At 42.9% G+C, this 27,644-nt stretch overlaps 1 protein-coding gene across 1 annotated transcript; it reads left to right on the plus strand.

Annotated features, from left to right (window-relative positions):
* The first annotated feature begins 2,257 nt into the window (after positions 1–2,257).
* LOC122130400 (GTPase IMAP family member 8-like) lies at positions 2,258–23,079 on the plus strand. The gene is made up of 8 exons (XM_042705131.1): positions 2,258–2,528; positions 6,333–6,665; positions 21,506–21,612; positions 21,806–21,853; positions 21,939–22,022; positions 22,313–22,357; positions 22,444–22,501; positions 22,622–23,079. The coding sequence occupies exons 1-7, from the start codon at positions 2,258–2,260 to the stop codon at positions 22,447–22,449; spliced, it is 894 nt and encodes a 297-aa protein (XP_042561065.1). The 3' UTR covers positions 22,450–22,501; positions 22,622–23,079.
* The last annotated feature ends 4,565 nt before the right edge of the window (positions 23,080–27,644 follow it).

Consider the following 27,644-nt stretch of genomic DNA (forward strand, 5'->3'; position numbering starts at 1 on the left):
CAAAACCTTTTGTGGGACAGAGATATGCATACTTTCTGCCATGAAGTTACTTACATGCTATACATGATACACCTTACCTGCAGGTAATAAGGGAATGCAGACAGGTGTTTTATATGATGCCATTAGGCTATAGAAGTTATCTGTGAGTGCTGTCACAGTGAGGTAACTGCTGTTAATCATTAACAAACACAGCATAAAAATCTTTTGACTAACCTGGACCGTTAATAAAAGGCAAAGAAGCCAAAGGGAGAGCTAGAAGTTGCCTTCTTCGTTACAGTATGTATCTCTGGGTTATTGTATCTATTGTATCTTGTAACGATTAGACTCCAAACGCCATCTATTGTATTTGATCTTTCAGGTAACCAGTATTACCAGGTAATGAGGGAATACATGTGGGATTATGGCTCTAAACACAGACAAGTGTTTTATATGATGTCATTAGGCCATAGAAGTGCTTTGCAACAAGAGAGCTGTCAACCAGGAATTTGAAAGATTAAAGGTGTCTGTGGATGAAATTATTCACGATTATTAGTCTTATAATTCTGTAATGCAAATAGTCTCATGCGAGGTGTATTCCCTATTTGGCATTGCAATATAATTGCCTTCTTAATTTCAAAGACAATTTGTTGACAACACAGATCACAAATCAGGTCATTTATAGGCAACACAAGGAGGCACTCGTGATAACAAAAGCATCAAGTATGGCGTTGCATATACGTGTGAAACATTTTGAAGTTTCAGTCATTGAAAATCACGTGTCGTGTAGAATTCATCTAGGCTACAAAACAAAAGAAGCATTCTGTCCCAATGTCCATGTCCAGGCCTAAATATAATTACTGTTATGAATTTCAAAACTATCAAATCTTTTAATTTCAACAGCATTGAGTTCCTAGGATTCTAGTCAACCAAAATCAACAGTGAAAGAATTTCGAAATTGAAAGAATTTACTTGGCTATATGCAACGCTTACAGCCTGAAACCACCTTGGCTTGGCTTCTCGGTTGACGTGTTCTGCAAAGTGGAATGACTTCTATCATCAATGCCGTGTAAAGGACACGTCATTTTGGCTATTGTTGGGTCCGAAATAACACTTTAGTCTCTAACTGATAAACAAAAGTAAGGAGGCTGGATGTGTAGATCTGAAGTATATTGCTTTCTTTCCGTGCAGCAACGGAGGTGGTCCATGGAGCGTCTCGGTGTGTGTGTGCTGAGCAAGCTGTTTTAAAGGCACCTCCTCCTCCTATAATTGTGTGTGTGTGTGACCGTGGCTGCTATGGCCGATCAGAATTAGTTTCACTTGCGGCTTCTGGTCTAACATCAGCCAGTCTAAGCGTGACTGCTCCTGCTTCTCACACTGAATTACTCAGTTGTTTACCAGATGAAAACATAATTGAAATTTAGATATTATAAACGTTGGGAGTGAAGATATGTATGACAAACTAATTTATCTGAAAGAGCTTTGGTCCGCGTGGATACTGAAGCTGCATGTCTAGAAGAACTTATAACAGACAACAAAGAGCTAAGACGTTTTCAATGTTTTTTTTTCATTTAACCAGAGTAGCTTGCTGTCATTTGTTTTTTACAAATAAATGCAATATGCAATTACAGTTTCTGGTGAATTGGGACTCCATTAACTTCAACTAACGTTGACGCAGCCAACGGAAATCAGACATATCTGCCTTGTCCTGGCCAATAACTAAACATGTTACAGATAAATCCATGATCAACACAAAATAGCAAGTTCATGCGGTCAAAGAAAAATGATAACTTTTTGTCTTTATTTTGGATTTTTGACCCACAACTGAAAGGTATTTTGTATTTTAAGCACCAATTTGACAATATTATATAACACAGTCTACATGCACATAATATGCATGTAATAATGATGTGAACTTTTACTTCTGTTGTGAAGACATAAACTAACTGGAAGACCTTTTTTGTAAGTGTTTATATTTGATCGTTTTCTATTGCAACTGATGCTTCTGACATGCTATGCTTTGATCTTAGCAATATCATCTTACTAATACAACTCACACTATTGTTTGGTTTGTTTGTTAGTTTGTTTACTTCCACCTAATCATTGACCGCTGAACCAACATCCAATGAGCACAATCTCATATGATTTTATTTATGCCTGATTATTTATAATCAATGTTCTATTGCAACTGATGGATGCAGCACACAAATGCTGATCAAATAATGTCTTACTCTGTGTTTGTTTGCTTCCGTCTAGTCGGGCTGCTGAACGAACCTCCACAATGAGCGAAATCACAGATATCTTCATAAAAACACTGCAGGGTCTTGACCTGAGCGACTTCAAAATGTTCAAGCTCAAACTTGAAAGACTTGGCAAAATATCCGAGCAGAAGTTGGAGAACGCTAACGTAGGTGAAACAGTGGACTTGATAGTCCAGGTCTACTGTGAGAGCGGCTGCATCGTGTCGAAGATCTTGAGGAGGATGGACCAAAACCAGTTGGCCTCGGACCTGGAGAAGGCGCTGAAGGAGCTGGAGAAGGAGCTGCAATCAGGCAAGTTACTCTTACAAAGCAGCATGCTTTCATAGCTGGAGTTAATGTAGTTGCTGCTTAGATTACAGTGGCAATGACCAGAAATTGATGTGGTTCACTAGTTCGGCCATCAGGATGCTTGATTTAGAGCGCTGATAATAATCATGTTTGGCTTGGTAGCTGGTTGTGGCCCTGGGATGCCTATTGCAGAGATCATGTGAGCATTGACTGCTGACACACTGTATGGATAAGGGTTAATGTGAGCTTAGAGCTCAATATTGGCTCATGTCAAAGATGGGGCACTATCATTTTACCCTCATTTACCTCTCAATGCTGAGTGGTTAATGTGAGCTTAGAGCGACTAGTGAAATGGAGGGGAAAGGGAAGGAGGTGGGATACTTGGATATGCCAGAGCGTGTGACGTAGAGAGAGGTAAGGCACCTTTACATATCTTAGAAGCAGGATGACAGCTGTCAGTCATCCCCATGGGCTCCTCCCAAACTTTGTTTAGAAAACAAAAGTCAATTTTTTTATGCTTATTAATACACAAGGTTTTAGGGTCTGGGCAGACTAATGGAGTGCCAATTATCTACATATACAGTAGACAGGGTGGGGAAATGTAAACAAGCCGTGATGTCAAAATAACCAGTCCTGCTCCATTTAACCCCCACACTCTTTCATCGTCACCCCGACAATGGATACCTTCAGGCTAACAATACAAAATTATCACCAGAACTAACTCCATGGCCTAAACCACAGTGAGTCTCATTTTTTTCAAAACTCTACACACAATTCACAAAACTGAACACGTACAATGCAAAACACCACAAATCTCCTTCAAAACTCACTAATCCCTTTTGAAAATGCACCTTTTGTGTCAGATGGTAAACTTAACTATTCATAAGGTTAGATCACTAATCAATCACTAAGTGCACACTAGTGTGATAACTCTAAAACACTCCTGTCTTTGTTAGGCTAAATCATTTTGTAGTACGGTGTTATAGTGCACTTCACAGAGAATTCTGACAAAACCGGTTTCAAGAGACCAAATATATACACACACAAATAGAGTAGTTTCAGTACTTTTTCCCATTTTCAAAAACACAGTATTGCCTTTATTACATTTTCAGTGCTAGAATTTACAAACTATATAAAAATAGTTTGCCTGAAAAAGGTGATTACAGCAATCTGAAATGTATATCAGTAGTCAACACATAAATGCTAGTGTGACGGTGGTCAAACTGAGGACTGACGAACACTGCAACTGCTTAGTTCTTTTATTCCTGTGCACAGCACAGTTGGTATACTCAGCATCGTTGACAGGCAAACTTTTTCTGTCTCATTTAAACAACACATTAATCACACACAAGTAAAACAGTGCACGAACAATTTAAACAACAATGCACATATTTCACACATATAACACACTATTGCAACAGCAACATACCTGTTCATGCACAAACTTCATACTCAGCATCTGGTATACTCAGCATCTGCACCAGTAAAATCAAATGACAAAATACATCGGGTTCAGTATGGCAGCATGCTAGCTAACGGAACGTGAGGAATGGGAAATTCCCAGCGAACTAGCTAGCTACTCAGTGTGTATAATGATGAACCTCGTGATATACAAATATGATCAAACTTTCTACCCATTGATAAAACTTCTTTACAAACAACACAATACATACTTATCTTATAAACTACATGTAATATGTCGAAGCTGTCGACATTCATTGCATTTATGAATCTGGAAGTTTATAAATCGTGAGGGTCATTTTGTACAGTGGACCTACCGTTGACAGGCAAACTTTTTCTGTCTAGTAACGGCAACAGTACACACATATAAACTGCAGACCTGCAGTACACCACAGCTCCAAAGGTGGCTTCAAAACACCAACATTATTTACAACTGCAGAATTATGGATATAAATGGATTTTCAACTCCGTTACACTAGGCCAGGGCTGTAACAGTACTGCAGCACATATGGTTTACAGTCCAGTGTATTACCTAAACAGCATTTCAAAGTGTCCAGTATGGAAACACATCATACACAATATTTTATAGTGGGCAATGTAAGAAGTATAGAAAGTATTGAAAAACAAACTTGACCCTTGACCCAGTTTGACCGTAGCCAGCCTCCTGTTGAAGTCCTGTCACAGGAACACACATACATCACAACCAATGTCCTCCTTCTGAACGGGTGTATCTGTCTTGCATTTTGAAGGGCAGTGTCTTTCGGCGAGTGTTCAAGGCCTGATCACTGTGTCTTAGAAAGTGAACTATGTGTGTGATGTAACACCAAAAACGTAAAAAAAACGTTAAAGACTGTAAAAGTCAAAAGTGAAATCCCCCCTTCTCTCCGCTTCACACTCTTGCCAGAAGGGAGCCTGACTTGTGTTGCCCCAAAAGAGCGGGAGAGAGAATGTATGTCATGTCATGTAGTCCATTATTTCATGTCCCATTTACTCCCTGTTCCCATATAAAACCCTGGTTACTTCACACATACTGTTACTCATACTTCCTCATTCATCACTCCCGTCCTGCTGGTCATATGCAGAATTATAATAGAGGTATATGAAATCAAGCATTTTGATTGGTTGAGAGTGAGTCACGGGGTGTACTGTATTGAGCCATAATGTACTGTACACCTGTTTACATTTACCTGAGCGTTCCATATCAGTGTGCACACAAAATAACAGTAGATTTTGCGCGACCGTTAGTTTCCATTTCAAGCTTGACTTGACAGTTACCAAATATGTTTCGTGTAAAATGAGCAATGTGAATGAATGAGATGGTGTGAGATCTAGCAAGGAGACCTGGGATGTTTAATGTCGATCTCCTAGCTAATCATCAACAAACTTTTGGTGCTAGGCTAACAAACGTGATGTTCCCAATGCTGTTTGTCTGTTGCATAGCAACAGCCACACATACGGGGACTATTTTCTCTAGGCTACTGAAATGCGATACACAATGTTTGGTGGCTACAACTATTTTGTGCTGAAAGGCAGCTTACTATTTACTTACTATTTATAATGTCGCTGGCAACCGTATTATGAAAGCAATACTGCTACGCGTCGGGCCTAACAACACCCTTGATCAGTACATTATTGACGATACAGTACTGCCTCTCGTACCTTATTGCTTAAGTGCACGCCACTGAGGAGCAGTATGTATCCCCCTGCCACGGGGGAGGGAGAAGGGATTTGTCTTGAGGGTTGTTTGATGTTTAGTATGTTAATAATATATGTTGTGTGCATAAGGTGTGAAAAATTGTAATATATGGCTTTTGGTGCATTGGCTTAACTTTCAATAAATATGTTGGCCTAAGACATCTATTACATTGACAGAATAGCTTTTATCTTAATCTTAAGAGTTAAGAGTTAATGTCCATTTTTCTTGTGGACAAAAGGCATTGCAGTTGTATTGCAGTAACATGGTTTTGTGAAAAATGTATATCTGTAATGCTATCCCATATCAAAATACAGTGTTATATTATATCATTCCCAGGCTAAGACACTTGGGATCAAGCATCATGTGCACATGAAGGAGATGACAATACAATCATAACTAATTATATTACCAAGCCTGTTCCATTGCCTTCAGCCCATTCCAAATTAAATTAGACTATACCATGAGTAGTGTTCATCATGACAGCATCTCCATACATTCCTAAACAGAATAAATGTTGTTACCCTGTAACCCAATACCCTCTTGTGTTGATTACTTATGTGGAGGAGATCATGTAGATATAGATCCTGTCTTTTTCTACAATTACTGCTCATTTCACACTGTTCAAGAGTTTCGACTTTTTTCTTCCACAGTGTCTCCTCTAAGGGTCGTGCTGCTGGGGAAAACTGGTTCTGGAAAGAGAGCCTCAGCAAACACCATCCTGGGGAGGAAAGATTTCTCATCTGAATCTGTGACTGAAACCTGCAGTAATCAATATACTGTAGTGGATCGTAGAGAAATTACAGTGATTGATATAGCAGGATTGTTTGATACAGAAAAGCCTACAGAAGAGCTGAAGGGTGAGATGGAGAAGTGTGTTGAGATGTCTCTCCCTGGGCCTCATGCCTTCCTGATGGTGATCAGATTAGGTGTCAGGTTCACAGAGGAGGAGAGGAATGCTGTGAAGTGGATCCAGGAGAACTTTGGTGAGGGGGCCCTGAAGTACACTATAGTGCTCCTCACTCATGGGGATGTGCTGGAGGGGAAACCAGTGGAGGATTTTCTGAGCGAAAGTCCTGCTCTCTTATCTCTTACTGAACATTGTGGGGGTAAATATCACGTCTTCAACAATAAGAGTAACAGCAGCATTCAGGTCAGAGAGCTACAGGAGAAAATTGAGGCCATGGTGGAGGAGAATGGGGGAGCAAACTACACCAGTGAGATGTACAAGGAGGCGCAGAGAAAAATAAGAGAAAAGGAGGAGAAACAGAAGGCAGGGCGTGAGGTCAAAAATGAGAGTAGAAAGGCGGAGGCAGAGATGAAGTTAGAGACAGGAAGAAACAAAAAAAAACAAAAAATAGGAGCAGTAGCAGTAGCAGCAGCAGTTGGTGCAGCAGTAGGAGCAGCAGTAGGTGCAGCAGCAGTAGGAGCAGTAGGAGCAGCAGTAGCAGCAGCAGTAGGAGCAGCAGTGGGAGCAGCAGTAGGAGCAGCAAGAGGAGCAATAGGAGAAGCAGTAGCAGCAGCAGTAGGAGCAGCAGTAGTAGCAGTATTAGTAGCAGCATTAGCAGCAGCAGTAGGAGCAGCATTAACAGTAGGAGAAGGAGCAGTAGGAGCAATAGGAGAAACAGGAGCAGCAGTAGGAGCGGCAATAGGAGCAGTAGGAGAAGTAGGAGCAACATTAGGGGTGGCAGTAAGAGCAGAGGGAGGAGAAACAGGAAGAGGAGTAGGAGAAATAGGAGCAGCAATAAGAGCAGCAGTAGGACCATTAGTAGAAGTTGGAGTAGTAGGAGAAGTAGGAGCAGCAGTAGGAGCAAAGGGAGGTGGAGCAGGAGGTGGAGAAGTAGGAGCAGCGACAGAAGTATGTGCAGTAGGAGAAACAGGAGCAGCAAGAGAAACAGGAGCGGCAGTAGGAGCGGCAATAGGAGCAGTAGGAGAAGTAGGAGCAACATTAGGTGCAGCGGAAGGAGAAGGAGGAGGGGCGGGAAGAGGAAAAGTAGGAGCAGTGACAGCAGTAGGAGTGGCAATAGGAGAAGTAGGAGAAGTAGCAGCAGCAGGAGGAGCTGTAGGAGGAGCAGCAAGAGAAGTAGGAGCAACGATAGAAGCAGCATTAGGAGCACAAGGAAGAGGAGCAGGGGGAAGGGCAAAAGGAGGAGGAATAGGAAAAGAAAAAAGTAGGAGCAACAGTAGGAGAGCAGAAGAATCAGCAGTAGAAGCAGTAATAGTAGTAGCAGCAGTAGGAGCAGCAGTAGGAGCAGTAGGAGGAGCAGTAGGGGCAGCAGCAGGAGAAGCAGTAGAATTAGCAGTAAAAGTAGAAAAAGCAGTAGCAGTAGGAGCACTAGTAGGAGCAGCAGTAGGAGCTGCAGCAGCAGTAGGAGCAGCAGTAGGAGCAGCAGTAGGAGCAAAAATATTAGCAAAAGCAGCAGTAGTAGCAGCAGTAGTCACAATAATATTAGCATTAGTAGTAGTAGCACTAGTAGCAATAGTAGTAGTAGTAAGGATTAGTTGTAGTCAGGGGCGGCTCGTCCATAAGGGCGATTGGGGCGACGCACTGCCTGCAAGCTGGGCCCCCCCAAATCTGGTTAGGGGTAGTTGGGCCCCCCCCCCCACCCCCTCCCCCCCGCGCGGCCCGCTGCCACGGCCCTCAACTACACCACCATATATAGATAGATAGCATATTGTTATTGATAGGCCTGACATGTCAAGGTTAGGCTATTGTTATTGTTAGGCCCATACAGACAATTATTATAACTATTTATTATTATTATTATTAATATTATTGTTATTATTGTTATCAGTAATAGTAGGCCTATTAGTACGCTATTCATTATTATCACCATCATTATGTTATTATTATTATAATTAATGATTATCGACCAATTATTATTATTGTATTATTATTATCATAATAATAATAAGTGTTATTATTGATATCATTAGGATACTGTTATTATTATGGGCCTCTTGTGATCTTTACAAAACAAATCCTACAGGTCTGTCAATGTGAGATATGAGCCTGCTTTGCACTGCAAAGGTCCTCAAATCTTGGGGCAATGTTTGACAAACATATCCTCAGGTCATCTTCGACCTGTGCGCGGTTATGGTATTTAGTTTTGAGCGCAGTCAGTCTTGAAAAGCCTGCCTCGCACAAATATGTCGACGCGAAAAGGAGGAGCATTTTTAAGGCTATGTCGCAAAGCTGATCATTGCTACCCAGAATGACGAAAGAGGGGAGATACTTAAGTCTACTGTCACTCTTCAGCTGCTCTTTCATGTCTATTGACAGCTCGTCTGCTGATCAGAGAAATGGATCCCGAACTCAGGCGAATGAACGGTAGTCCTCTTTGAAATAGGACCCAAACTGATTTCTGATATTCGGCGTGATACAGTGTCATTTGACATAGGGGCTCAACTCAGCGCAATACAATACCTATCATTATTCTACACGTCTTGCGCGGCCGGCAAAATCAGTGTTTCGGCAATTGTATGGGGTTTGCCAAGCAGTAATTCTGAGAGCAACTACATAACATGCCTCCAGACACTGCTTGGAGATGGTGGTTCGTTGTTGCTGGAGGCCATCACGTTTATGTTTAAAGAAGTCTACAGGCTTCTCTTTCTGACTTTTACGAATCAGAAACTTGTCCATAGTTGTGTTTGTTTGCTGATACAGTGTGTGTGAAGTTAATAAAGTTCTAATTTCAACGTCGTGTTCTTATGTGTGGTTGTGAACGACTTGCACACGAATAATGGATAAGGCTGTGCTAGGCAATGATTCCTAACAAAACGAACTGTACACAATGTAGACAGGGACAGCACAAAATAGTATTCAAGTGCTGGTGTTTTATTTGTTGCAACACGGTGGATGATCAAAAAATGTACAGGTAGGTGTTAAGGAGAAAAGGGCTAGTTGCAGTTGGAAGAAGGTAGCGAGCTAGACTAGCTCTCGGGGCTACAAGCTTTTTCAAAAGACTGTGGAGCAAATTACTCCTTAGAATAGGCTACGAATAGACCTACTGGAGTGTATTTTAAAAGACTGTTTATAAAGCAATGAATATCTGAATTATAGAGGAAACAAGAGAAATTGAACAATCTCTGCAGAGTGTCGTCTCAGGGTGAGCGCTTACCATGCCTGCTTTTTTTTTATATACTCGGAAGCTTAGGCGCAACTCCCGTTGAAATGATAAGACTCCGTTTTGTTTGATGGATCAGGAGCAAAACAGTATTTGATTTGTTTGGGTCAGTCCAGCCCCTTGCATTTCGCCACTGAGGGAGCTTTCACTAACCAGTGACAGGTTGGCGGTCGTTTTTTCTTTCTCCGTCTGTGACATCGCGCCCCCTCTGGAGAGTGTTCGCCCCACCCTTTGAGAACCACTGGCCTAGGAAAAAAAAAAAAAAAAACCTCCTGATGTATAAACGCAATATCCTTGTAAGTCGCGCAAATGACATTATAATGACATTATAATTTTTTTTCTGTCGGATTCTACCACTAGACCGTCTGATCTGCCTCTGTATGTCATTGTCGAATCAGGTAACAGTCGTTCAGTCAGCCTAAAGTCGTGCTTTAAATGGCCCCGCCCCTTCTGGGGCGATTTGGGGCGAAATGAAAATCGCCCCAGACCTCTCCCATTGACTCCCATGTTAAATCCATTTTTTTCACAAAACAGAGCTCTCAATGCATTCTCTATGGCTTCCGGGAGGGCTCGCCCCTCCATGTCTTGTCATAAGTAGTGGACGTAAAAGCCTATACGAACGTCATACAGCTTCGACGGAGGCATATTCTGTCAAGATGGCTGCTCTGTCCAGTAACTCGATTCGCTCTTTGACAGAAACTCCTTTTTAGTCGGCGTACTAATGAAGATAAATTGACAACAAAACAATTAGGACATCCTAGACCAAATGTATCCATTCAACAGGTTTCTACAAAGGGAGGGAAATCCTACATCCAAGAATTGGAACGAAAGAAAAACGCGGTCTGTATTTCATATACCACTTTCACTTTTCATAGGTTTCACAGTGTGTTTCACAGTTCGCTTCTTGCACTAACACTGAATCATTTTTTATGTGATGACTTATTTTGCTTTTGTAAGCCAATACTTTCAAGATCAGTCAATAAATATTGTTGGTTTTGACTTATGTTACCCCTTCTTTATGATGTGACTGGACATATCATGTGTCCTGTTAAGCTATGTTACATCATACAACATTTGAGACACGTGGATAATGAAAAAGTGGTATAATTTAATGTGGAGCCACATCATGTTTGCTTATGAAGGCTCCTGGATGCAACTTTCTTCCATAGCTTTCCACCTGTAACTTGCTACTCTAGCTATGTAGCAAGAGGGGACATATTACTGTTGTGTGCTGCCAATAGTGGACAAAAAGGTATTGCTGTATGAGTTAATCAGCTAACTTAAAGTACCTACTGAATGGGTCGCCTTAATCATTATAAAAAAAAATTGCCCCCCCTGAGAATTTTTTTTTCCCAGATGTTTATTTTATGTTTTTTATCTTTTAATTCTCTTTCTTTCTTGTTTTTTTAAAGATTTATCTATGGGCTTCTTATGCCTTTATTTGGACAGGACAGTGAAGTTGTATGACAGGAAGTGAGGAGGAATGAAGAGGTGAGGAGAGGATCTGGAAACGACAGCAGGCCGGAATCGAACTTGTGTCCCTGCGGGCATTGTAGCCCGAAAATGGGGGGCTTATTGGCTCGCACCAGTGCCCCCACAATTCTCTTTCTTTTAATGCACTTTACGTTTTCTTTTAATGCACCGAACCTTTTAATCTATTATGCAGTGGCGGTGCATTAATACAGGGCGCAAGGGCGCCGCCCCTCCTAAAATTTTGAGATGAAAAAAAACAAAAAAACATTATATACCAAACAATTAAAATAGGAAATGTACTGTGTTAATGCGTTAAATGTGTGTGGGAGACCCTGTCAACAACCAAAGCCCCTGTCAACAACCACTTAAATGTGACCAAATATAATATATTGCCATTCGTTATCACTGAGATAAGCCCCTCCTCCCTGGAGGGGCGCCGGCCAAATGGAAGTCAATGGGAGCTCTCATACTTTTCTCATCCATTTGAGCAAGGACAGCTTCTCATTGGCGGATGAAAGTTCGATCCTGGGGCGCCAAATTTTGCGCCCTGACCAATGACATTGTTTCTTATTTCAACGCGACTGGACTATTCGTCGAATCAGAGACCTTTATCATTCCCTCACATCCCATATAAATCTCACGTATCTGCGAGAGCAAGATAGCTAGCAGAGACTTTGATTCTGTGAGTATGCCGACTGAAAACTTTCGAATCGACGATCAGATGTCGATAAGAAGAGACTGAAAGACATGGGACCCGAACGTCCGGATTTAAAAATGCAGCAGCAGAGCATCGACTGCGGGAGGACGTACGCTGTTAAATTAAACTAAATCTACGTGTTGGTTTACAGAGAATCAAGTGAAAGACCGCTACAAAGCAATAGGTTTGAGTACAGTTGAGTTTACCGAGTTTTAAGAGATGTACAAATACAGTCTGACCTAAAAAATTGTAACTCACTGTCACTGTCACTGCTGGCCAGTGCTGGCCCTGCCAAATTCCACACCAGCAGCGACACCTCAGGGTCACAGGCCTCTTTTCTCAGAACTGTGAAATTAGTATGTTTGCTGCTTGAACTGATCTGCTTGAAATGAACTTGAACTGAACTGCTTGAAATTAACTGCTTGTTGATGACTAAACTTGATTTTCTCTTACAATCCCTCCTTTGACCTCATTTATGAGGTCAACACCACACTCACGCAAGCACTAAAAAGCAAGGTTACATATTGGGGTGGTTTCTTAATTACTTTACACAATAATATCAAAACACCCTCCTTTCGCATTCTAGCACAGCATAAGCATAATACACCTCCAGGCGCTTACTCTGTCGCGGGGATACCTGCCCCCGTCAGGTATCAATTCACCAAAGCTTTGGTAGAACCGCTCGCGCTTTTTGCTTGAGGTCTGCCCTCAGAGCGCAACCTTTTAGTGTCTAAACACCTATTCTTATAAAAAATTAAAAATGCAATTGGGTATATTGTACACACAGAACCATGCAATATTACAGTGTATATTTGACTTATTAACCATACTACATCAATTGAAAGTTTAAATTATGCACTTCCTTTAACCATTGTCTATATAGTAAGTAAAACCTCTCATAATACAGGCACTACTAAAAATCCATAACTGATCCATTATCAAACTAGAAAAATGACTTGGACACTAAAACTAATTAACTATGTAAAACATTTAACTATGCATTCCTTTATGTATAATTAAAAAAATGCGATTATATGTTGGAAAAATGAGAGAAAGAAAGATAAGAGACAAAGAGAGAACATAAGCACATTCAATTTAAAAAATGTGATTATATGTTGGAAATTGAGGGAAAGAAAGATAAGAGACAAAGAGAGAACATAAGCACACTCCACAGTATGCATTCCTATACTGAAATCCTAGCACATGAGCCAAAATAGCCAGCACAATTAAGCCAACGCATCCATTCATACGCACTTTCATTCCCTGCCACCTAAAACTGCCGTCTACGCTTCTTAAGTTTATTAGGCTTCCCCCTACGCTCCCATGCCTCAAATTCTCTCATCTGTGGTTCACGCCAGTAGAAATGTTCCATGATAGCGAACCAGTCGGACTGTGCATCCCGCACTGCCGCATTCAGCTCCTCCTTTCTCCCCTCCGTCTCATCCTGAAACAAATTGACATCCACCTCCTTCCCTCCAAGGTTAAACATTTCATTCAATGTCAATAAATGCTGACTTAACATCTCAGCCAGCACCTCAGGATCCGGTGTTGGCCCTCTGCCCTCAGGAAGCGGCATCTCTTCAAAATCAGGCTCGCCCACCACTTGAGCTCAATCATCATTCACCAATCGTGCTTCTTCATACAATCTTCCCATCTCTTTCTGGTATGTTTCTAACCACTTCCAACACATCCATCCCGCTCCATCTCCATAACCATACTTACAGTAGTGATTTCCTATTGGGCAATTAGGAGTATATGGGCCTTCAGGTTTTGTCCATACAACCTCGCTCCACTTTATGACGTTACCAAAGTCTCTAGGCTCCTCTGCATCTCCATCCTCCTCCTCTCTGTCTGTGGGAGAGATACATAGCCCCTCCCCCCTCAACTCTTCTCCTTCTAACGTCTCGAATGGGAAGGTCACCATAGGAATCTGAACTGCTTGATATTTAGGTGGGAGATCTAGGTGTTCATCTTTCCCATTAATCGCTCTCTCTATGGTGCGTGTGGCCAGAGTTCTCATACATGGAATGCAACAGCATCCACAGGTGACCAGTATGGCGACCCCCACAGCTACCCCTAGAAACACTTGACCCAACACACCCCATTTCCCGAAAGTATCGTTCAGCCAGTCCACTATAGGGTTGTTTACTCCTGACTGTTCCTTCCTTTCATTAGCTAAGGCCCTCAGTTTGCTCAGACTTTTGGTTAGTTTCCCATCAGGTGCAGTATTGTTAGCAATGGCAGTACAACAGGTATCCCCAAACATCACACATACACCCCCTTTCTCAGCTAGCAGCATGTCCAAGGTAATGCGGTTCTGCAACGCCATTAGAGAAGTCTGAGAAAGTTGCTCATGGATTGCATCTATGGCATCTCTGGTTAAGTTAGCCAATCTCTGCACATTGTAATGCACCAAGTTAATTCTGTTCACATTCTTGTTTACTGTTATAGGAAATATTGCTGAAAAGAGAGGAAATGACTCCCATCCCGCAGCTACTTCATCTGCTAATTTGTATTCATTCGGTATGTTGCGAGCTTGCCCAATCGCATCAATCCATACCCCATCTCTGTTCCTTCCTTTACCCTCCTCCAACAGGGAGCTCCTACGTCTCCTTATCGGGGTTGTTGAGTTCGGTATCTCTCCTTCACCCATCCGTGTATCATCATTAGATTCTATGTAGATAGGGGAATTCAAAGACACCAAAGCACACAATCCCTTCCAGTTGGCTGAAAGGTAATTATACAACGTTCTCCCTCCACAATACCACCATACATCCGCTCTCGTGACTGTCATGTGACTAGAAGTTAATGAGTTAGTTACTTCTATGATTTTCCTACACGGGTTCTTCGGCCCTTGTGTTAGGATGTCAGGTGAACCCCAGCATGTCTTGTACTGTTTTAGGTTGTCCGTAATGCAAAATCGTGTTTCTGTGTAATTCTGACATAGCCGTTCCATTCTTCCCCACCACTCTCCCTAGAAATTCGACTGAGTTCCGTGTTATCTGGCATTTTTCTCGCTTCACTTTAAACCCCGCGTCCGCTAAGGTTGTCAGTAATTGTTTTGTGACGTACAACGATTCCTCCGCTGTTTTAGTCGCAAGAATGATGTCATCTGCGTACTGTATTAAGATCGTGTCTTTCACCAATTGAATTGTCTTTAAAATTTTACTGAGTGCCAGGTTAAACAGCCCGGGGCTGTCTTTGTACCCTTGTAAGTGTACCTTTTGTTCCGGTATGTGAACGCGAACAATTCCTGACATTCCTCTGCTAGAGGCAGGCAGAAAAATGCATTAGCCAAGTCGATTACAGTGAAAAACTTGTGTTCAGAATTTATGGCTCGCAGAGCTACGTAGGGATCAGTCGTTGTAGCATTGTACATTTATTGCTCTTAAATCGTGCACCATTCTCCACCCCTTGTTTCCTGCTATTGGTACTGGTAAAATGGGCGTGTTCCACCTTGCTCCTGGAGCCGGTCTCAACACCCCTGCCGTCAGCAGCCCTTCCACTGTTTCAGCGATTCCCTCCTCCTGTTCTGTTTTTAACGGGTATTGTGGCTTCCAAATTGGTTTGCTAATGTCAGGTTTTAATGTCAGGGTAGCGCATCCGTCTATTTTACCTACATCATGTGGATGTGTGGTCCACAAACTATCAGGCACTTCGGTTAGTAAACGATTTGCGCCACTGTGGTTAGTGTTGACTCCGGCGATGTCAAGTGGTTTCTCCACTTTTTCAAGTTTAGCCATGTCCCACGCATCAATTGTGAATCTGCGGAACTGACCATCTCTAGAAACCTCCACTAATTCTTCGATGTTAATCCACGTTGCCTGTTTTGCTCTGGCCATCATTTTCCCTAGACTCGCTGGCGCATGTTCCCCTGTCAAGGCTAAAGTTATGTGTGGGAAGTATTGTTCTTTGTACGGAACCCATTCTCCCTGCTCTGGGGTTAGGTCCACTGCAGCTGCAATTCCCTCTGGACCCACAATAATGTGTGTGGTGTGTATCTCTTTTTCCTGGCCCTCCCTTAGCTTCTCCCACCTGTTATCATATTCCAAGTCAGTGTCAGTAGCATAATAATAAGTCATGTGAAACGGGTCTGTGGGTTCGTGGTATGTTATTTCATTATTCATTTTCTTTTTCCATTCATAATATTGATGCAGTAGCCCCGGGCATACAGAGTCGTGTGTGAGTCGGGACCAGTAAACCTCCACAGTGTTGCTTTTTTGTTCAGGTGCTTCAATAAGTATAAACTGTCCATGTGTCCGTGTCAGTTTAGGTTGTCCTGGCCATTGTATTTCTGATCCGTCTGGTGAACATAATATTTTCACCCCCATTTTTTAAAGTATGTCTCGTGCCAACAAATTTATCGGGCAATTAGGCGCTATTATGACTGGCTCTACCACCACCTGGTTTCCGAATCGTATCGTAATTGGCTGTGTATATGGTTGCTTTTCTTGTATCCCCGAGAATCCTATGGTGTTAAGCGTTTTACCTGATCATTCTATCCCCTCTGGTCTTTTAGTCAGTGTGGTGGCCGCAGCGCCTGTGTCGATCATGAAATCGATTTTTTTCATTTCCAATTATACCCGTTATCATAGGTGGAGACCAAGGTGGACTAAAATGGGTGGATTCTCGTGGGTCTCGTCAGTAGGTGTCTCCATAGTGGTATTACCATTCGTCATATCCGTCTGGAATGGGTCCCGCGCTTACACCTTGCATGTTTGCATTCCCTGGTCTCCAACCCCCTCTATTTTGCCCATTTCCACGACCCCTGCCTCTCTGTGGTGGTGCCTGTCCCCCTCTATGATTTACATTGTTGTTAGTTCTCCCTCTGCCCGGCTCTCTTGTCATTGGTGGTCCCTGTGGTGTTCCCTGCTCTTCATACTGGGGGTGGTATGGGTAGGAAGGCAGACGATCTGTCAGGTTACATTCTTGGGCCGTGTGCCCATAATTCCCACACGCGTAGCACTGTGTGTTTGGAGGTGGGAAATCTGACGTGAGTTTTGTCCTACAATACCGAGCGTAGTGCCCATATCTCTCACATCTATGGCATTGGATCTGGCTCCTGTCTTGCTGCGGGGCAGGCCTAGCTGCATGTTGCACAGGGGGCCTGCTTGTGGGGGTGTAGGCTTGTGGCGCGGTCGCGGCTGGTGTGATAGCGGGAGCCATGACGCTCGGGGCTGGTGCCAAAATGGCCTGTGCTGTTGCTTTAAGAGTCGCCTGTTCTAAGGCTTTCGCCATTTGTTCCACCAGTTTATCACCTGTTTTTCCACCCAGCCCCTCTTTCTTATCTTTCTCAGCCTGCCTGTAGCATCTTAGCCCATGGTCCACATGCTGTATCCATGTGTTTTGTGGTTGACTGTCTAAACCCACTGTGTCTTTCAACTTATTTTGGACATAAGCTGGCAGCCCTTCCACAACCCCTCTTCGGAAGTGCAACAGCGACAGCGCTGACGCATCCGCGGGTTCACCGGTACCTCGTTCCCACATTTCCCACGCCCTGGTCACATACTCGTGGGTACATTCTTCCTCTTTTATCTGCAAACTTGTCAGTGCATCTACTGCGAACGTAGTTGGGTAACTTTCCCTCAATGATTTCCATATAGCATTCCTATACAAATCAAAACTGTCCTCCTCTGGTCTCAACAAACACCCTGCTACGGTCTGTGCCTCTGTTAGGGCTTGGCTGGCATGTACCTTTATCAGCATTGTGCGTATGTCGGCCAAGGCCGAGGTTTCATGGCATGTCTCTCTATCAAAAGTGGTAATCCAGCTAGCCGCACCGTTGGCTATTGGTGGCAGACGTTTGACTAAGGTTTCTAAGTCTGTCCTGCCCCAAGCTACATACTTTTTCCGATTTTGTGGATGCCCTGTGGCTATTAATGGGAACATCCCTTGTGGGAGTTGGGCTGTAGCGTCGGGGGTCGTAGCCGGACCAGCCACAGGAGCAACATCAGCTACAAAAGTGACCTGGGGTGCCGGTGCAGGAGCAGCCACAGGAGTAGCATTAGCTCCATAGGTGACCTGGGGTGCCGCGGCAGGAGCATTGGCGGGTGCGGACGTAGGCATCATAGTGACCGGGGGTCCTATGGTTACTGTCCGGGGCACGTCTGATCTTACCACAGCAGCAGGGGGTGGGAGCGGGGTTAGTGGGGTGCATTTTAGTTGATGCATGTGTTCCCCATTTAGCTGTACTGGGAGCTCGCACCGCACAGAGGAAGTTTCACTCTGGCCAGCCCAGTCCTCGAAATCAATCAAATCATTTCCCCCACCCGGCCTTCTTTCCCCTGTCAATACCCCACTCATCATCAGCCTTTCCCCTGTTATTATAACCCGCTCCATCTTGCGTCCCCTGTCTCTTGCCGCGGGGGTCGAGGTAAACACTGTCTGTTCTGGTCCACTAAATGCTTCAGGGGTTTGGAGAATTGACAGCTCCTACAGTCATCAAACGGGCTGTCTCTCTCCCTCCTTGGTGTATGATCCTGTGTGTGAGCGTGTGTGTGTTCGCGCATGCGCCTCTCAGCTCCGGGATGTGTGAGACTTCAGTTTGTGCGTGGGTGTGTGTGCTGGGGCCAGGAATGTGTGTGTGAGTTCTCTGAGGTGCCCCCACTTCTCTGTCTCTCTCTCTCGACTCTGAGGATTCAGGGCAACTGGCTCCCTGTCCTAATGATTCCTGCTCTATTAAATAAGTCTGTCCCCTGTTCCTGGTTCTCTCCTCGGACAATTCAATATTTCTGGCCATTAGAGATTTCAACAGGTCTTGTGTGCTCGCCTCTGCTCTTAGACGCATGTCACACATCTCCCCTGATCTAGCCATCGTCTCTTCCACCAATGTGGTTAAAGCTGCTGTCTGTCCTGTCAGTCTATTTACCTGATCCTCCATCTGTTCAGATTTTATTCTCACAAGTGTGGACATTTCCTCCATACCATCATCAATGCTTTCTAATCGCTGCACGGGCACAAGGAGCATGGGAGCTTGAGTTATCGGGCTTTGTTCTGTCAATGCATATGATGGGGGCGCTGATGCCTTAATCTCGGGGAGCGCCGGGTACAGTTTTGTTCCGGTTTTCCCCTCTCCGCCTGCTTCTGTGTCTGTTTGTGTGTCACATGGCATTTCTTGTTTTCTCTCCTCTTTCTGTTTCTGCATTTGATTTTTGCTTTCTGTTAGTACCGCTCTCACCATCAATCCCAGCAGCTCATCCCTGAACATTTTATCATCCTCCCATTTGCTTCTAGCCAGTTTTCTCGGTTTGAGGAAGCCCCGCTCGCCTATCAATCGTCGCTTCTCATTCATTTCGTCTGTTGTACGTTGTCTCAGTAATTTACACTGTTCTCTGCTCGGCATAGGTTCGTTTGCTGTGGGATACCATTCTCGTTTGATCCACACGGGCACTATTTTTCCCAATCTCCTAAGTTTCTCCTTGGCAACCGTCCTGACATTATTTTTCTCGAAATGTATTTCGATGTCCATTATCAATTGCCCCGCTGTTTTCTGCTGCATGTTAATTTGATCTGCCACGTTTTCAGCCCTTGTGTATATCCGCTCTTTCTAACTCGTTTCCCCTGGCATCAGTCCAACCACCAGCTCCACTGACCACAGCCCACTCACCCGCCTCTCTTTGACTTCTAAGAAAATCTCTGAATACAAGCGCTGGGTTATGAGTCGGATCTATCAGCTCCAGTCCAATCAAAACACCCCCCAATATTTTCTGTTGTCAAGAGTGATAATATTTGGTTTCACAGCTTGCAAATCTGTGATTTTCCTGTTTGTTAGTAAGAGATTTCTTGCGTATCTGTTTATGCCACGTTTTAACTCGCTTACAATGTCGTATTTGAACCACCTTATCCTTTCCCACAGAGGAATTAATGTCACTTCCACCGCACCGTACCAGATCTCGGGCTCACCCCGTATGCCACCCAAACGCCACCTGCGATCATTTCCCTGATTAAGATCTGTGCCACACCAAAATTCAAATAATAGCCACAGGGCATCCACAAAATTCATACGGCGTCAGTGATGCTTTATACTGTGTTGCTCCTACTGCTGTGTGCGCGTTATCATACACTCTGTCAAATAATTCTTTCAAGTATGTCGGGCTCACACAATTGCGTTTTATTTGTCTCTTCCGCGCTATTATCTCCTCTGCCTGTTCTGGATAATAGCGTCTCACGTAACCGTTCTCCAATCCAGAGAGAGTAACGTTTTTTCTCACTATTTCAATTCCTGTTTCGTGCCCTTTCAACGTATCACTCCACCAGTTAGTAAATGGCCAAATTATTCTTTTATCACCCTCTCCTTCTGGTCCTGGATTTGCCGCCTCATTCATTCACAAATTGAACTGGGGAGGATATTTTGCGTTTTCCTTTCCCACATGTGCTGCTAAATCAATCTAGCACAATTTCAAGGTCTTTTATATCCAATACGACCTATTAGTTTAAGGTCTTTTATATCCAATAAGACCTTTCGATTTTCTAGAAGAATAACCTTGTTTCGCTTTTCACGTGCTTAATTATTATTTTTATTTTTTTATTACTTATTTTTATTTTTTTGATTACAGTTGATTTGAAACCACCGAGTGTTAAATGACCTTCATGAGGGTCTCGCAGGAACCAACTGTAATTTCAGTAGGAGTTAGATCTTTTAGTGGCATGTGGCATGAGGAAGTACATGCCACTGGCAGGAGGCGGGACAAGTCAGTGGCATGTGTTATTCTGGAAGTTCATGCCAACGGCAGGAGGCGGGACAAGCCAGTGAGCCTCCAATCAGCAGTATCGACCTTTGAAAAACAATGAAAAACAACTTTGAAAAACAATTCTACGTGATCGGTCATAGCCGATGTTGGATCATTTGTCTCCGTGCGGGAGTTTAAAGTCGCTCCAGACCTTTAATTATGTCATTATGTAAGAAATTAAGCATACCTTGAGTTTGCAAGGTTTATTTTTGTGGTACATTGTAATACTTGTGTTTAATACAACGTTTGTGCAGTTACATGCTTTGAGTTTACCTCAGAGGAAGAACTCGGAGGAGACACAGTTGTCATGTGCACAGCAGAGCACATGCGGGTTCGGCATTTAAAATATGCCATATATTTTGAATCCAGTGGCAGTAGTGAGTGTATTAAAAACCGCATTCTTAAACAACTTGTACGGTTTTATAAATTACTTTTGCATTGAATTACTAATGTGGAAGTGGAGGGGGAGATGAAAAGGTGCCATTGGCATTGGCAGAATGTCCTGAGGTTTAGCGAACAAGGTACTTGTTTTTGCATTGATTATCTATTTATCGGAAATATTCATTGTCTACACTGGAATCAGTTGGACTGAGGAAAGATATTGTGTTGTCTGTGAAATTAGTATGTAATTGCTATTTGTGCCTATCATGTACTGTTGTACCTGCTGCAACTACAGACGGTAATCTTTTTTTCTTTTGGGGTAAACTGTTTTTCTGTTGGGGTAAATTGATTTCTGCCTAAAAAACACATTCATAATTAATAATTTTTTGGTGTGTATTTGTGGTTTGTTTGTTGTATAGATACCTCACCCCTCACTCCTGAAATGGTAGTAGGGCAACCCACTCCAGAAGTTGTCAGGAGTTTTGTTCTGGACAAATCTTGGTGGAGCAAGCAATCAATACACCTGGTGAAGGGTTGCTGATGACTAAATTGATGTGGTCTTGTACTTGTACATAGTTAATGTTGAACTTGTATAAAATGTTTAAAATACATTTTATTATGCTTCTGACAGCTCCAAAACACTCTTGGCATGAATGATGATGATCAGTTTGACAGTGTAGTACAGTGTTTTGTGGTATAGTGTCCCTTTTTTCCCATAGGTGCTGAATTTGTGTTTCCAGCTTCTACAAAAAATGGCTAGTCAACAGGTAGCAAAGATCTTTTAACAGTTTTGGAACACTCAAGTCAGCATATTTTGCTCACATCCACACTGATACCTAAAATACTTTTTAGAACATTGACATCTTTGCTGCTGTTTGCCATGTGACTGTCACCTGGTTGCCCCCATATTCAGCAGACCCCATGGATCACCTCTCTGTATGTACCAATAGAATGATTCATAGTTATTCTTCACACTAAAGTGTTTGTCATTCAAAGCTAAACCTAGCGCGTGAACATATAATGCTTCTGTCTGTCTGTAGGTTGATGTGAAAATGCTTACCTCTTCTTAAACCCTTTTTGATGTCTTTTTGTAACCTTTAACTTCACACATAGGGCATTCCCAAGCAGAGAGGCTCTACTAGTTGTGGGGTCCTAATGGTACGAAATATTGCCATGCTATGTTCCTTGCATAATTGTTCATGGATATTCAATTTGTTTGTTTACAGCATGCTGTCTACATCGTGTTTGGCCTCTGTTTTGACTTCACAGAGGTGTGTTTTTCAATCGCTTTTTAACATTGCATCTTATAAGGTCTATGTTTCAATTAAAATGTGTGCTTTTCCACAAACTTCCACAGACATGAACATTGCAAGGCGATGGTGGTCACTTTTGTTTTTGGACAACTTTCCACCAAGGTAACTCCTATTAACTAGGGTTTTTCCAACTGTTTTTAACTCTTATGAAAAACGTGGACATTTGAAGCCTTCTATATGTTGCCATCCATAAGATTTACTTATGTCAAACCTTTGCTGAAGGCTGTCATCTGACAGAAAACAGAAAAAGGGAGCCACAGATAACCAACACACCAGGACAGTGTGGACCTGGAGGCTAAAGACCCCTTCTTGTTTATATTTACAAAACAAGAGGACATGGAGGTGTTTCTCCAAGGTTGTGTGGATCAACAGCACCTCCATGTTAATGTTATGTTCGATGGTGAACTATAGACATGACAGTGCCTCTGTTACTCTTTTAAGTTGTATTTTAAAATGTTATGCGTTTCTGTGCATCAATATGTTTCTTTTTCGATGTATCTTTATTTGTTTACTTTACCACTTTGCCATATGTTTGTGTGCCATGGTCGGTGTGTGTGTGTGTTCTGTAATTATACCGGACCATCAGTGCCTTCACATAGTTTTAATACGTAGTTTTTTTGATAAAGCACAATTTTTTGTATTGTTTTGTGACTTGCTGATTAAATGTTCTTATGATAAAAGTGATTTGTGGTTTTGTTTATGTACAGCACAGTGTTATTGATTGACACTTTTACGCACACAGCCCAGTAACAATATAGGCTAAATCACAATCTGGAGAAAATCACAGAAAAGATGGTAAGCACTGAGGCAAAGATCTGATTGTGGTGTCAAATATTTAGCTTTTCATAAAATACATAAATAAAGTTTTCGACGCACAGTCGGCAGCGAGAATATTTGTACTTAAATACCGCACACTGGAGTGGAGTTAACATACCCCTAATGTAATTTTGCAGGATTAATCTGTTGTATTATGAATATAAAGGCTGAAATGATCTTTACCACGGTAAAAACAATAGCCTACTTGACTGTAAAAGGAGCTTGTTATCGTTCATCAAACTAACGTTATACGTACTGAAACTTTAATATTCAACACACGGTAGGTCTACCACAACATTTATTAGCTTGTAGCTAAATAACATTTTAACCACGAACTTTAAATTAATCTTGTAAACACTTCTCGCTCAGTATTCGTTCGTGCAATTGGCTGTCAATGGTCAATGCTGCTGATTGGCGGATCAGTGGCATGTCCTGCCTCATGGTGAGACGCCTAAAAATGTGTTGTTTTTTTTTAAAAACAGATAGTTTAAATTGGCGTGGCGAACGTGGGGGGACTGGTTAGCAGTCAAACCGCAGGCGGCCACGCTGAAGTCGTAGGCTGTGGAAATAGGGGTTTGTGGTAGATGCCGGGCAGCTCCCTGGGTGGTAATTATCAGGGGAAGATTTCTCCACTGTGGTTTCCGACACTGAGTCACATTTTAACCCTCCTATTATGTTTGGGGTCAATTTTACCCCATTCGATGTTTAACGTCTCTAAATAAATGTTTGACATCATTTTTTTTGCTTCATATTTAATGACTTTTCCTAATTTAATGGGGACAACTGGGTAAACACAAAATGAACATGATGATATGTTTTCAATGTCCTGTACACATACTTTACGCATAGGTGTTGTTTGGGGTCAATTTGACCCCAGGCTGTTTTAATTGTATAAAATATATAAGAAATATCAACTTTTTTCATCACATTGTTACTTTTCTTGATAAAAGAACTTGTTTTTTATTCCAAATGTTATAGATAACAACAATATGTCCTTAGAAATAATATGAAGCCATAAAAACACCAGAAGGATATCTCTTTCCAATTTTAGCTCAATCAGTGAGATTTTATGGGGATCTGCATATTTCTCCATAGTCGCGTAACATGTATTCTGGATGTATAAAGGGGGTGGGTGGGGGTATTGTTTTATTTTTAAGGGCTATTTAGGTAGTCAACAAACAAACCTAAAGTACCTAACACATAAACTTGGGTAAAAAAAAAATAATTATAATAATTTTTTGGAGGTTTAAATTGCTGGGGTCAAATTGACCCCAAGCATAATAGATGTGGGTAAAATTTGAACATAATAGGAGGGTTAAGCTATTGACGGGTAAATCAGATGGATAATGTCAGTGCATTCTTGGCTTTACCATCAGAACAAGTGTTGAAGATATTAACAATAGAACAACTTCGTAAAGTAGCGGAACATTATAAAATTGATGCTGACATTCCAAGATCATTGAGAAAAGTTGAATTGTTCCAACGTGTTTCTGAGAAACTGAGCGAGATGGATGTGATTTTGGTAAACACAGACCCTGAATCAGTTGTTCCCAAGGAGACTTCAACATCAAGAGAAGCTTGTTTGACTTTTGAGGAGCAGAAGGCATTTTTAGAGTTGCAAGATAAATTTAAAGCACGGGAATGGGAGAGGGAACAAAAGGAGAGGGAACAAGACCGGCAGCTCGAGTGGGAGAAGTTAAAGGTTCGAGAACGTGAGACCGAAAGGCAAAGGGAGTTGGAACAAGCTAAGATGGACCAGGAGAAAGAGAGGCTTCAACTCATTGTAGATGGAAGACTTTCAGGGTTTCTTCCTCAGCCATTACCTCCACCCAGTAATCCTGCGGGAAGTGAGGCCAACCTCTCTAGCATGATCAGATTTCTGCCCAAGTTTAATGAACGTGACCCCGACGTATTCTTTGAATTGTTTGAACACATCGCAGAAAATAGGCGTTGGGGAAATGCAGAACGCACGTTGTTGTTACAGGCCGTGATAACAGGTCGGGCTCAGGATGCGTTCATAGCCCTTAAGGCTGATGAACGAGGGAATTACGAAGTGGTGAAGGGAGCTATTTTGAAAGCTTTTGAGCTCGTTCCTGAAGCATACAGGCAACGTTTTAGGTATTGGAAAAAGGGGGAAAGAGAAGCGCATACCGAACTGGCCCGAGAGCTAAATAGTCTGTTCACGCGTTGGTGCGCGTCGGAGGGCGTAAAGACGTTTGAGGGGTTGTGTGATTTGGTAGTGTTGGAGCAATTCAAGAACATCATTCCAGATAGACTCACAACCTACATAAACGAACACAAGGTAAAAACTGCCGCAGAAGCCGCAGTGCTCGCTGATGAATTCGTATTAACTCACAAACTTACGAAACCAAGGGAGTATGCGCCCTATAATTTTAGGCGCGAGGAATTTCGGCCTAGACGTTTTAACGAAACTCCCAGACCAGAGTATGGGGTTAGAAATAAAACGGATGAGGGAAATTGCCATTATTGCCTGGAAAAGGGGCATTGGAAAAACGAGTGTCCCGCATTGCGTGATAAAAAGCAAACCGGCAAACAACAGTCTGATTGGGTGAAAGGTGCTGGGTGTGTGGCATCGGCTTGGCCGAAGATTCCTACGTTAGGTTTGGACACCTGCTCTGCGGAGGGGCTGGGTTGTGGCAGTGCTCATCCTTTCGTGGAGGAGCAGAAACCAGGACACGCTGGTTCAAATCAGAATACAACTGAGAGCTAAGATCCATTCATTACCAAGGGCTATGTGTCATTAGTTGGTAGTCCTGTTAGAGTGCCGGTGAGAGTTTTGCGCGATACAGGCGCAAGTCAGAGTTTTATTGTCCAATCAGTTTTGCCATTTAATGCAGATTCCGATACGGGGAGCTGCGTTCTGATCCGTGGCATTGGAATGCAGACTATTTCTGTCCCTTTACATTTTGAGTTGACTTCGGACTTTCTGCAGGGAGAGGTTGTCATGGCCGTGCGTCCTTCATTGCCTGTTCCAACTGTGGACGTAATTATTGGTAATAATATCGGTGGTCCAATTGTTTGGGCCGGTGTGCCACCTCCTATTGTAAATACTGTGCCGGGGAAGAGTCTGATTGTGCGAATGAATTTCCAGACGTGTTCACTGCTTGTGCGGTGACTCGAGCAATGGGTCGCACGCAAGAGGCAGAGGAAACGGAGATTCAGAGCTGTCAAATATTACCGGTTTTACCATCATCTCTTCCCCGTACGGAGTTGATTGAAGCACAGGGAAATGACGAGGAGTTGACTGAACTGCTTGGTGCTGCTTTGGCTGATGGGCTGATGGCAAGCGCTAAGAGGGGTTACTTTACCGTAGACGGGTTGTTAGTGCGAAAATGGTTGCCATCTGACAATGATGTGGAGGAACCAGTGTTACAGGTGGTTATACCACGCAAATATCGCGACTTGGTTTTGCGCTCGGCTCATGGGGGAGTGTCGGGGCATTTTGGCGTCCGCAAGACTTACTGTCGGCTTTTGGAGCATTTTTATTGGCCAAAAGTAAGACGTGATGTGGCAGCATTTGTAAAAACTTGTCATGTTTGCCAGATAACGGGAAAGCCAAATCAGTCAATTAAACCTGGACCGCTCTGTCCGATTCCAGCTGTAGGACAGCCTTTTGAATATCTGATCATTGATTGTGTGGGTCCGTTTCCGCTCTCGAAGTCGGGGTGCGCTTACTTGTTAACTGTGTGTCAAGCAACCCGTTATCCAGCGGTTTATCCGTTGCGCACAATTAAGACGAAACCAGTAGTAAAAGCGCTATCGCAGTTCATTTCTGTGTTTGGTATCCCCAGAGTTATAAAGCGATCGTGGAAGTAACTTTACGTCAAAAATGTTCAAAGAAGTGTTACAACAGCTGCACATTAAGCAACAGTTAAGTAGCACATACCATCCTCAGTCTCAGGGCGCATTGGAACGTTTTCATTGTACTTTGAAGGCACTCTTGCATGCTTATTGTGTGGAGTTAAATCGGGAATGGGAGGACGGGCTTCCGTGGTTATTATTGGCAGCGCGGGAGGTTGTACAGGACAGTACTGGGTTCAGTCCGAATGACCTTGTGTTCGCACATAAGGTTCGTGGTCCAATGTCAGTTCTAAAACAAGACTTGGAGCAGTCTACTGCTCCAAGAAATGTGATCGAGCATGTAAATGGGTTCAGATGGAGACTTTTCCTTGCTTGGAAGCTAGCCGGTGAGAACCTTGCCCGGGCCCAGGGCAGAATGAAAAAGCATTTTGACCGTCGGGCTGTTGAGCGAGTTTTTAGTCCGGGGGATCAGGTACTGGTTTTGCTGCCAGTGCCTGGGTCGCTTTTTTGTGCAAAGTTTGTAGGTCCGTATTCGGTCATGCGCCAGGTGACCGAACGTGACTATTTGCTTGCTACACCTGGTAGGAAAAGATCAACTCAGCTATGT

Source organism: Clupea harengus, unplaced genomic scaffold (genome assembly GCF_900700415.2).
Source record: "Clupea harengus unplaced genomic scaffold, Ch_v2.0.2, whole genome shotgun sequence".
Taxonomy (NCBI): Eukaryota; Metazoa; Chordata; class Actinopteri; order Clupeiformes; family Clupeidae; genus Clupea; species Clupea harengus.